At 34.7% G+C, this 12,311-nt stretch overlaps 1 protein-coding gene across 2 annotated transcripts in view; it reads left to right on the top strand.

The window, feature by feature from the left end:
* The window catches only part of LOC121294757 (high affinity cAMP-specific and IBMX-insensitive 3',5'-cyclic phosphodiesterase 8A-like), a 67,431-nt gene extending 55,919 nt beyond the window's left edge, over positions 1–11,512 (top strand). For both annotated transcript variants that reach the window (XM_041218826.1, XM_041218825.1), the window contains exons 15-22: positions 3,466–3,514; positions 3,776–3,911; positions 4,565–4,763; positions 5,371–5,588; positions 6,094–6,226; positions 7,330–7,494; positions 8,387–8,516; positions 9,957–11,512. In XM_041218826.1, the coding sequence (XP_041074760.1) occupies positions 3,466–3,514; positions 3,776–3,911; positions 4,565–4,763; positions 5,371–5,588; positions 6,094–6,226; positions 7,330–7,494; positions 8,387–8,516; positions 9,957–10,063 (1,137 nt within the window). In that variant the 3' untranslated portion in view covers positions 10,064–11,512. The remainder of the gene's footprint in view (positions 1–3,465; positions 3,515–3,775; positions 3,912–4,564; positions 4,764–5,370; positions 5,589–6,093; positions 6,227–7,329; positions 7,495–8,386; positions 8,517–9,956) is intronic.
* The last annotated feature ends 799 nt before the right edge of the window (positions 11,513–12,311 follow it).

The following is a 12,311-nucleotide window of genomic DNA, read 5'->3' as shown; positions in this document are numbered from 1 at the left end:
CCCCTGACCACAACACACAGAATATTAATCAATCGCTGCTTAAACTGCAAATTTCAACTGAAAGACGCACGTGGGATCTGTGAATCTCTATAGTTTTACAAGGAAAGTCAAATATTCTCTGAACTAGCAATAGAACTTTTTAAACATAAATTGTGTCTATGCTTTTCAGTTTTAGTCACTTATTTTATTAAGTAGTCATTACTGTTAATCATTATGGGCTGTCAACTTTTAAAAATGTCTTTGTTTTTACAAGACCATCTGGCTGAAATGTAAACACAGTCAATGTATTTTATTGTTTTTGTTCAAAAACATCCCCTGATTTCTATGTGTGAATAAAGAATTATCCTCTTTTGGCTATAGGGATGTCATGTGTGTTAGATTCCCATCTCTAGAATGCAAAAAAAAAAAACCAAAACACCTTAAAACTTCACCACTTAAAAAGTTCCTCCAGGGCACCTCCAATATAAAACTGTAACACTTTAGGGTCTGCCCCATGTTAAAAATCCCAACAGCGACCTGGCCCTTTACATCTTTTTACTCAGGCACTGTAAGAGACAACCCTGCTTGGCACAGTTCGAAAGAGGAGATTTGGGGCTTCACAATGATGTCCTATTCGTGTATTTCCGGCATTGGATGCTGTCAGTAGACAGTTGTGAAAACGAATGTTTTGCGGTGTTATTGCTGCACTGTATGACAGACCTACCTCGGTGCAGTAAACAAACATTTTCAGACAAAATCTTTACAAAAAAAGAGAAATGACGACATTTGAAGGCAGAAGGATCTATTTTCTTATAAGAATATTTGTTTTTCGTATGGACAGTTTTTGTGGATCAGATGCACGTCACAAGCCCGCTGTTTGGATTAGGTTGCCACATTGAATGGCTTTGAAGCCACAATAAATATCTCCATCGTGCACCACATGATCAGGTTCCTGGCATGAAAAATTAAAATTATTATTTTTTATGCATGTTTTGTTTGTTTGTTTTTATTTATTATCCAATCTGTTAAAAAAATAAAATAAATCCATGTTCCCTACACGTCAGAGTTTCATTGTACACTGTCAGATTTGAGCTGGCCATGCTAAAATACATTTTATAAACAATAAATCATTTGTTTTTATAAAAAGCATCTCTCTTTTTCTGTGTTTTTTTATTATCTGTACTATACATGGTATGGTTGTCCACAGAATTAATCCGGGGGGGGGGGGGTGGCAAGGTGTTTAAAAGTAGTTGGGTAACGTGGTTTTGTGTTGCATAATAATTCTTCTAAACCTCATTTACATTAAATGAAATCTACACTCAGCAGTGTTGCCACAGAACGATAGCTCGCAAAGTCAAACGGAAGTGCCTGTCTGGCACTAGAGCGAATCATACTTACTGTATGTGAGGTGCACAAACAAAACCCAGGAGAAATCCTTTCAGTCTAATTGAATTGTTCTTATAAGCAGGGTTACAATACAATCAGAACAACAGCTACATCAAATGGCAGCTTACTTGGAACAGTGCCTTGATCATACTGGAGTGTTCACGTCTGGAAAGTATTGCTGAAATGCATGTTGATGTAGCCTTTTATGTTGTGGAAACAATGGATAAATTATTGTAATTTATTATCCAATATATTGTACTACAGTAGATCAGTAAAGAAAAAATAAATAAATCTCTCAAATTAGAAGGGTCCCTTTCAATCCCAGATGCCTCCTTTTATATTGGAAACATTTAAAAAACAGTCTTATACAAGTACAAATATGCACTTCCCAGGTACGATCAACTGTAAATTATTTTAAAGTTGTTATTTTACGGATTAACCTGCAGTATGTGTTTTCGTCTCTTATCGGGTTTGAAATCACTTGTGGTTTGAATGGAAGTGGTTTATTAATTGAGTGTGTGTGTAATAAACTTTTTGTGGTTTAAGCTTGAGGCTACAAAAAAGTCAGGAAATTCCTTAAAAAAATTGACAATTAAATTAACTTCAACTTGAAACCACAAAAATGGCATACCACCCACAACTGAACTGCATCCATGTTAGGCATTTAGCAGAGATACTGAGATGTGATGGGCAGGGTAGTATTCAGTGATAAGGGAAGCATTGTGAAAATGACAGAGTTAAGAAAGTAGGGCACTTGTCTTTCTGAGCAGACCTGATGGAAAATCACTAACTCTCAAACACTCAAACGCACATGCGACAGAAATAGTGACATAAAAATAAAAATTACTTGAACTACAAATCCTATCAAATTCTATCCACCACAGGAAATTGTCAGCAGAGACTGCTACTTCGGCTCGGAGCACTATAGCTGTGGCACAGTTATTTTTTTTTTTTTCCTGCTGAAAAATGACAATTAGTGTTGCACACAGGGAATTTTAACATTTTGACTCCCCTTTTATCGTTTGCACTAATAATCCCGTTGAAAGTTTAGAGTTTTAAAGAGACAAAGTGTTTGTTCCAAAGGACACCACTCTATCTTTACCATTGCCGATGTATTAATGGTTGAAAACCATTAATGGAAACAAAGTTGAAACCAAAACTATAGCGGCATCTGCGTACTGGGGCCAGTCAATTACAGATAATTAATTTATCACCCCAGTGATCTATGGTGAAGTATTTCTGTAGGGTTTATTTTTTATTTAGAAAAGAAAAGGTAAAAAAAGGTTTGTTCTTTAATTTAAGAAATTAAAATATATATATAATAATTAAAACTCACAGAAAATATCAATGAGATACAAAGTTTGTTTGGGTGACTCATGAAACAATAACTATTAGCAAAAGGAGATAATACTTCATAATAAGAATATTTTAGCTGTGCATTGTATTTTCCTTGGACTCGCAACTCCAGATTGTGTCTTAAAATAGACTTTGTGTGTAGAAACAATTGCAAGTTCAGACAATGCATAGATCAAAGGTGAGGCCAGTTTTACTTCCTTTCTCACTATACAAGTAAACAGGGCTTTTCATAATATACACACCAGAATTGTTACTAATGTTCCACTCAGCCAGCTTAAAAGTACTGTAACATGTCCAGCTTTAACACCGTGTGTACGATACGCATGTACTGATGTTTAATGTACAATGTTACTATGGGAACATTTTAAATGCATGCATCCTATAAAGACGCTTGGTTGGCCGTTGCTTCTGTGTCCAAGACTGCATAAATTACTGAGGAAAGGAGTGATGACATTGGTCAATTCTGGAGAACATACATTCCTGCAAATTTCCACTCCCAGTTTTCCAGAAGATGCAGTAAACTTGTTAAACTGTCATGTATACTTCTTGAAGTAATTGTGTTTAATATTAGTTTAATAACTGGTTTAATTCTTTGCTCATTTTATACATGTCAGTTTAGAGTTTATTATCAATACATTGATTTGGACAAAATGCCGTACAAAGTGTGTTTTTGTAGGAGTTCTAGAAAGAATATTTTTACTGGAAATGTAATGACAATTTTTTTTTTTGTTTTTTTTTGTGCAGGATGGTTTGCGGAGGTTATCAGGGAACGAATACCTCTTAGTTACAAAACGTAAGTATAAATTAGCTGTGCAAATGTTTCAAGTGTGCTGATTTACTGTTTTAAGTAAAGCAATCTGAGTGCGATGAAAACATTAGACATCTAAGTAACAATTATAAAACCATTGTTTTTATTTTTGCCACGACAGTTTCTTTTCTATATTCAAATCTGTGGGAGGCAGAAATACCATGGAAATTGGTCAAATCAAAATATTTGAAGTAAAATTGACAAAACATACAAAGAAAAAGAGAGAAACTGTGTTCCTTTCTCCAGATCCCCATCATATCCCCAGTCACCTGATCACTCCACTGTCTCTCAATGACATCCCACCCCGCGTAGCCCAGACCATGGAAAATGAAGACTCCTGGGACTTTGATATTTGTAAGCTGGAGGGTGTGACAATCAAAAGGTTAGTGTGTTTTTGGTGTGTGCTTTTACAATTGGAAATTGTTTCTTTACCGACCACAAGTCCTAAGTTTATCGAATATTCACGCTTTAAATACCAATATTAAAATCCTGTTTCCTTTTACTGCCTTGTAATGGCTTCAGAACTAAACAAGGTTTCAAAGTCAATATGCAGATATTTCAAGGATAACGCTATTGATGAAATGTTTCTGCTGCTTCCTGGTACCTACATCATGTGTTGTAGTTCAGACTCACGCCAGTGGTCTAGCTGCAATCAGATCATGTGACCAATAGTACCAGGATGCAGCACTTTATTTATAGTATTGTATTTAGTTATTTGACTATCCAAAAACAACAAAAGCAAGTGTGACTTCCATGTTACACCGTACTGAGTAGATAAAGATTAGATTAGAGTAGATTAGAAAAATGTTAAATTTGATTAAATACTCTTTTGGTTTTGAGTACTGTCTTCACAAACACAATTTATCTATTTAGTGTGAGTCAGACGTTTTGAAGTCTGAATGAAAATGTTAACATAATAAAGCAATCCTTACTTTGCTCAAGGGCAGCTCCTGAAGTGTAAATGAAGAGGTAGGAGTAGTATTTCCTTCTTTATTTAAATTCTGTAATACATTACCTGTTTATTGTTTCATTTAGGCCTTTGGTTTATCTTGGTCTCAAAGTATTTTCTCGCTTTGGAGTCTGTGAATTCTTAAATTGCTCCGAAGTAACTTTAAGGTCTTGGCTACAAGTGATCGAAGCAAATTATCATCAAACAAACTCCTATCACAACTCCACGCACTCAGCCGACGTACTGCATGCAACAGCCTATTTCCTTGGCAAAGAAAGGGTAAAGGTAAGAGTAAAGAAATATATGTTTTGTACACTAAAGAATACTTGAGACCCATTAGGAACATTAAAATAAAGCAAATACTGCACAATAGGTTTGTTTTCACCACTTTTGGAACAAGACATGTAATTCATCATGTGGATTTTGCTTTTCCCATTTCCAAATTGGGAAAAGTGTGTGTGTGTGTGTCTATATATATATATATATATATATATATATATATATATATATATATATATATTATATATACTTTTTTTTTTTTTTTGTTATCAGAAAGCGGTCAGGGTTTATATGAAAGGAATGTTCAAGACTGTGTGTGTCACATGAAAGACAGACTGGAACAAAACAACTAAGAATTACTTTCAGAAATTGACTCACTGTCTCTAGCGACAGGAGCTCGCTACCGATTTGTCTAAAGGAGATTTAGTTTTGAATTGTTTATTTATTTATTTATTTATTTATTAACTTGCGTTAAATACCAACACAAACGTGTGTGCTGTATGTCGGCCACCTGCAGAGGGTTGTTGCTGTTGCTACTCTGTACTCTGCTTTTGGTCCAGTTGGCTTATAATGGATTTTTAACAACCCTATCCACACCTTATTTATTTTACAGCAAAGTCTTGACCAGATTGATGAAGTAGCCGCCCTCATCGCTGCCACTGTCCATGACGTGGATCACCCCGGAAGGACAAACTCCTTCCTGTGCAATGCAGGAAGTGAGCTGGCTATTCTCTATAATGATACAGCTGTGTTAGAGAGCCACCATGCAGCGCTGGCCTTCCAACTCACTACACGAGATGAAAAGTGTAATATATTTAAAAACATGGAGAGGCAAGTTCCCAATTCTGAATATCCCCCCACCTCCTGGTACACTGGAGTAAAATAGTGTGTGTGTGTGTGTGTGTGTGTGTGTGTGTGTGTGTGTGTGTGTGTGTGTGTGTGTGTATGTGTGTATGTGATATATATATATATATATATATATATATATATATATATATATATATATGTATGTATGTATGTAGTGTGTTTGCTTTATATGATACAGTGCATGTGCAGAATCTATAGAATATTAGCACAATACAAGTCAGTTGACCATAAGAGTTTGCATTCATATCAGTGGATTTAAAAAAAAAAAAAAAAAAAGTGGATCATTTTTTTTTTTTATGATCATGTGAAAATCTGTACTATGCTTTTAGGTTTAATCTTGTACCAATATCTTTAGCATGCAAGGACTCCCTTTGACCACAGAATGCACACAATGGAGCTTGTCTTGCCTGCTGAAACACCCCCATTAAAAGAGGTGAACAGTAGCATCATTCTTATTATTTTTATGTAGAAATGAATATCGAACACTCCGGCAAGCCATCATCGACATGGTCCTGGCAACTGAAATGACAAAGCACTTCGAGCACGTCAACAAATTTGTAAACAGCATTAACAAGCCTTTGGCAGCACTGGAAGAGAATGGGGTAAGCAAGGTCAAGTGAAACACAGCAGTGCTGTACAGCCCTTCAGCCCATCCTTAAAACAAATGCAATTTTAAGACTTGATCACAATCTAAATTCAACTTATGTAAGGTTTTAAAACGCTGCATATAAAAATCCAGCAGCATTTAATATTCCACTGTAAACCCACATTACAAATGGACAAGTTTAAGTTTATAAATTGGATGTATTTTATTCCAGTTTACTTACAAGTCCTCTTACAAACTAGTGTGTCTTATTATCTCATCAGTGTTGTATTTAATTAAATATAATCTGGCTGGTGAATTTGTTGTTGTAATAATAAAAAATAAAAAATAAAGTTTAAATTCACGTAGACGATTTTGTTTCTATATTCTAAAATCAAAGGAGCCTATGGTATTTAATTTTAATTTAGTAATAATAATAATAATAATAATAATAATAATAATTTCATTAAAAGAAATCCCGAAGCATTCTGGGAACAAAGTGCTAGAGTTCTGTAGATGCTCCAGTGCAAATCTCTTACGGTCCCAGGCCAAAATACAACTCATGGAGTTGCAGTGTTAGGATCCCAAGTACAAATATGATCATTTGGGCTTGAAGTTTATTGTGGATAATTCTAATAAGCCATTTAAATGATCCAATGTGAACATCAAGCTCATATTATTACTTGGGATCCTAACATATCCACGTATATAGGATGCTACTGAAGCGAAATCTACTAAATACAACCTTCAGTTAAAAAGGGAATCCTGAAACGGCGATTAAATGTAGCTCCAGTGTTCAGTGATGGGTACTGGGGACTGCTACTCAACGCAGGAATCTAACAGGCAACCACCAAGTTTCACATGAGAATGAGGAATGTAGGGCACTGGGATTTTAAAGGATCTGGGCATCTTTGTAATGAAAAAGACAGAACATCACCCTATAGAAGAATAGGTATGTGTTATGTATTAGACAGTATAGAATAAATACATGTGTAAATTATATAAATGATGTATAGATTTATATAGTCATCTCAATACATTAGAATTCCAGTATGTAAGGATGACAAATAATACAGTATTTAATTTGCCCTGAACCTATATAAACTGTCTTTCTCTGTATAGGCAAATGGGGACGCTGATTCTGTCAAAAGCATCTTGACATCTCCTGAAAACCGTATTCTCATCAAACGCATGCTAATAAAGTGTGCCGACATTTCCAATCCCTGTAGACCACTAGAGCTGTGTATTGAATGGGCAGGGCGCATTTCAGAAGAATACTTTGCACAGGTAAGCAAGCCATCATTTAATGGGATTATCTGTGTAATTTATTATATATATATATATATATATATATATATATATATATATATATATATATATATATATATATATATATATATATATATATTTTTTTTTTATTTTATTTTTTTTTATTGGCACACACATTGCAGTAATGGTTAACTGCAGCAATGCAGTGCACCTTTATATCTGGGTTCTGTGCAGATATTGATAATAAGGCACTGCTGTGTTTACAAAAGAATCATGCAAACTACCACAGGGTTGTGCTGTGTTTCAAAAACGATTTCCAATACATCCATCACGGTTACTTTTCTTGCTGATCTTGATATGTCAAATTAAATGAACATCCTGCCAATGTAGGATCAGCTACTATTACAATGGCACTGCCTGTTACATAGAGAACACATAAATGTTAAACCCACAGATGTTTAATACAAACGTAATCTATGAAATGAATGGAGATTTTTTTTTTTTTTTTTTTTTTTTTACAAAATATACATTTTGTGTGAATCCCCCTCATTGTAGAGGAGGTGGGTGTCCATCTGTTACACTTTGAGAACAGCATTAATAATCCTAATGATTTTCTTTAGTGAGACGTTAGTGCTCACTTTGATTTCGTATTGATAGATGTGTTGGAGGGTGTATCTCACTGTTTATTGCTTGTAACATTTAGTTCAGCCTCCCAGCGAGAAATGGCTAAAACAAAGGTACCTTAATACAAGTGGATATATCGGTGGACCTTCAAAGAAAGAGTAGAGCTGGTTTTGCTTGGAAGATGTGTAGCTGTATAGTTGCAAAGGTTTGGTAGATCTCCCGTCACGTGTTAGGATGTTTTTCAGGGTTACATTTATAATAATATTATGTCATTTTTACTGTGCAGACTGATGAAGAAAAAAGGCTTGGCCTCCCTGTGGTAATGCCTGTTTTTGACAGAAACACATGTAGCATCCCCAAGTCACAGATATCCTTCATTGATTACTTCATAACAGATATGTTTGATGCTTGGGATGGTAAGTACAAAATGTTTTTATTTTTATGTTTCATATACTCGTTAGATTCCGAATTACCAATAATATTCAGAAACAACATTGAGGCTCATTTGAGTGTGTCAAATTAATGTTTTTTTTTTTTTTTCCCCCCTATTTGAAAGCACACTTAAGTTATACTAACATTCAAGAGTTGTTTGTGAATATGGATATGGATTTTCATTAACAATTCTAAAATGCCTCTTTTCAATATGCTGCTTTTGCACATTTTTGGTTTTGTGCTAACCAGGAGGAATTGGAGGAAATTATTTATTTGCATTAAGATGGTCAGTAAGCAAGACATGACAGATGATGGCGAGTAGACTATATATGCATCTATATATGTGTAGCAAAGAATGTATGTCTATGCACAAAAGTGTGATTCGTATTTATTGATATGAATATATCTACTGAATGAGTAGTTCCACAGTACTGTAGTTTTCCAATATAGATCACGGAGTGTTAAGGCTTAATGTTCAAACAAGTCATCGGGACTGGATACGCTACCAAAGAAAAACAACTGACTGTATAAATCCGTCAGCAGAGACAGAAAAACTATAATGTGATTGAGACTAAAAGCAACAACACAGCAGAGCTTCACTGAATGTTCTCTTTTTGTAGTATGCTCTTGGCTAAAATGCAGATGTTTCTTCCCTGCTGATACCAGGCCCCTTTCAGTGCTTAGAGCTTCATGACAATGTTACTAAGTAAATAATGCACTACTGGTCTGCAGTATACCAGATGTGTGTTGCCCTTAATAAATTGTATTTGTTACAGAAGCATTCTTTTACTACGCTCCACTGCTCATTCCCTGCACTATGTGGTGATTCTTGTTAATTGTCATACAGTTTTCACTCTCTAATGAAAATATGAAAGCGAAAACATATAATGTTTGAGTTTAGTTAATTACTGGAATTTAAAAACTTAACAATGCAATATGACATATGTAGATACTTTAGTTTTTATACCAGACACAAGGAGCACAATTAAAGCTCTTTTAAAAATGGCTGCTCTAGTGCACTGATAGTGTAAAGATTATACTGCCCACATTGTCAAACAGGTAACACAGCAATAACGATCCATTATGTAGTACAGAACAGAGAAGCTGGAGCACTTTTATTTTTTATTTTTATGTTTTATTTTTAAAATCGGTCCTCCTGCATTGATTTAGAGGACGGTTATAACTGTAAAAAGTTGTGAGAATGTTAACTATGAAAAGAAAAATTACAGGTACATTATTTAAACAGTTGTAGCAACACATGGGGACCTATAATGCTATGTTTTTCAGACCCTGCTGTCAAAGGTTTTTTTTGTTGTTTGTTTTTTTAAAAATAATAAATAGTTTTAACTTCACATTTCAGTTTTGAGTACATAACTGTTTTACAGCAGCTCTCTTTAGTAAATATCTTGTTTTTTGTCGTATAGAATTTGCAGACCTGCCCAACCTAATGCAACACCTGGATAACAACTTCAAGTACTGGAAAAAACTGGATGAAAAGAAGCTAAGGAGTCTTCGACCTCCACCTGAATGAAGATACAGACTGTTTCTGTTATGGCAATATCTCAGTGAGACCAGACCAGGTGTACCTTAAAACTACATACTTATCATTAACTACATACAAAAATGTTTTTAAAAAACAAAAGAAGCGTTTGCAACTGGTTCCTGCGGCCTGTGACAATCCTAAAGATTTTATGGTTCAGATGACAAGGGATTCCTTCTGTGTATACCTCGCCGGGCAAGCACGCCAGGTGGAAAAATAAATAGACAGAAACAAGTGTTGTCCTGACACAGATTTCAAGAAAGTAATGATGAGTGTTGTCTATGGGACTGCTGTGGTCTGATACAAGGCTAGGACGACACAGTTTGAAGAAATTACACTGAAAGAAGCCATGAGTACTGTGTACATACTGTACATGTTAAGTTCACATATTTAGGTTTTTACTTTTTAAGGTGCAAACACTTCTAAACTCTTGTGCTACATTCAGTCTTCATTTTAAACTTCTCCGTTCTCACTGTTTCTCATCAACAAGTCTACTGAACCACATCTCCCAAGTCCCAAAGGAGCAGTTGGGTGGAGTCTGCGAAGATGGGCAATTGTATAAAAGAAGAAGCAATTTAAGCTTTCCAAACTTGATCATTAGCATTTATGATTTAGACTTTTATTGATTTTATTTATTTTGTTAGATATTCAATATTTTCTATGAATTTATAAAAACTGAAGAAGAAAAAAAGCCAAAGCTGACTTTTAAAAGCATCACAGTTTTACGAGTCATATCCATACATAAACACTTTATTGATGTATAAACCTTTTATTTTCATAATGCAAAAACAGAATGACTCCTTTTCTATTGCACTGTAAGAATAGATACATATGTTTTAATATTTTGTCCATTACTTGGGATGATGTCATTAGGAATAAGCTGTTTCCTCCTAAGGGAGTGGAAAATGTATGCATACACACTGAAGCTGTGATTATCCCAGCCATGCACCTTTTGGGTAACATTGTAACCTTCCCAGGTCTCAATAACAGGAGAACTAACATGTAAAACATCCTTGGAATTCAAAGATTTTTCTTCCCAGATATTTTGTATCAGATATCCTACTGAAAGACTGCCTTATTTTATACAATATTTATACAATACACCTGCAGTGTAAATTAAAGGAATATTTGGATTTTTTTTTTAGCCATTTAGAGAAAAAAAATACTATTGAATCTCAAAATTTTTATAGTCTATGTATTTTCCACTAAAGAGAGGGGGAAAAGGTGAACACAAGATATTTGTAAAGATGTTTGACTAAAACATTGGAAGGACATTTAAGATACACAAGTTAAAATAAGTGTATGTATATTTTCAGGTGTTTCAGAATGAAAAGGAGTTTATTGGTACAATATATCAGCCTTGACGTTTATTACCAATTTTGATTTTGACAATTATTCATATTTTAATTTATCTTATAATAAGAAATCTTATATTTCCAAGTTTAAATGTGTATAGTTTTTTTTTTTTTTTAATTTACTGGTACCCCAACACCTTGCCACATTTCAAACTAATGGAAAAAAAACAAACAAAAAAAAACAGCTACTACGAAGGCTAATGATGAATTGAAAACCGTGTGCTGTTAACACTGGTGTCATCTTCACCTCACAGTGTGGGCCCATTCAATGGTATTTTGGGTTTTAACAGAACCTGAGCATAAAATGAATGATTATGCCAACTTTGGAAGATGCGTACCTGATTGTAAGCTTGTCAGTACACTTTACAAAAGATCTTTCAGCAGTAAAATGACAAACAATGACAAATTTGTATTTTAAAGATAAAAACAACATAACGTGGTTCTCAGTGCTGACCTGTGAGCACTTTAAAAAGCACTCCAGACCTGTTACACTGGCCCAGTCTTGGATATGCTTCCATGTGTATTGTTTTCATGTTCCTGCAGGCAGAAAGAGTTAAAGACACAAAAAGAAAAACGACAGATTCCTGGATTTACTATATTACTAGAAAAATGCCACCAGAACAGAAGTCAGCGTCGGAAGTCACCAAGCACTGCAAACTGGAATTGGTAAAGGCATAGCATTGTCACCATTTTCACCATAAACAAAACATCTATGAAGAAGATTTGAAACCGATGCAGAAATCAACAGCAGGTACAGGTCAATAAGAGGTGCCCCTCAGCAGTGCCCTTGCAGTGAAGCAGTCTCAATGTAATCTTCAATGTTAACGGTATGGTTCCTGTTCCAATGGGAAATGGTAACAAAAACACAATAATGAACTACTGGC

Source organism: Polyodon spathula, chromosome 19 (genome assembly GCF_017654505.1).
Source record: "Polyodon spathula isolate WHYD16114869_AA chromosome 19, ASM1765450v1, whole genome shotgun sequence".
NCBI lineage: Eukaryota > Metazoa > Chordata > Actinopteri > Acipenseriformes > Polyodontidae > Polyodon > Polyodon spathula.
Note: the sequence above shows the minus strand (reverse complement) of the source record. Positions and strands in the feature narration are given on the sequence as shown.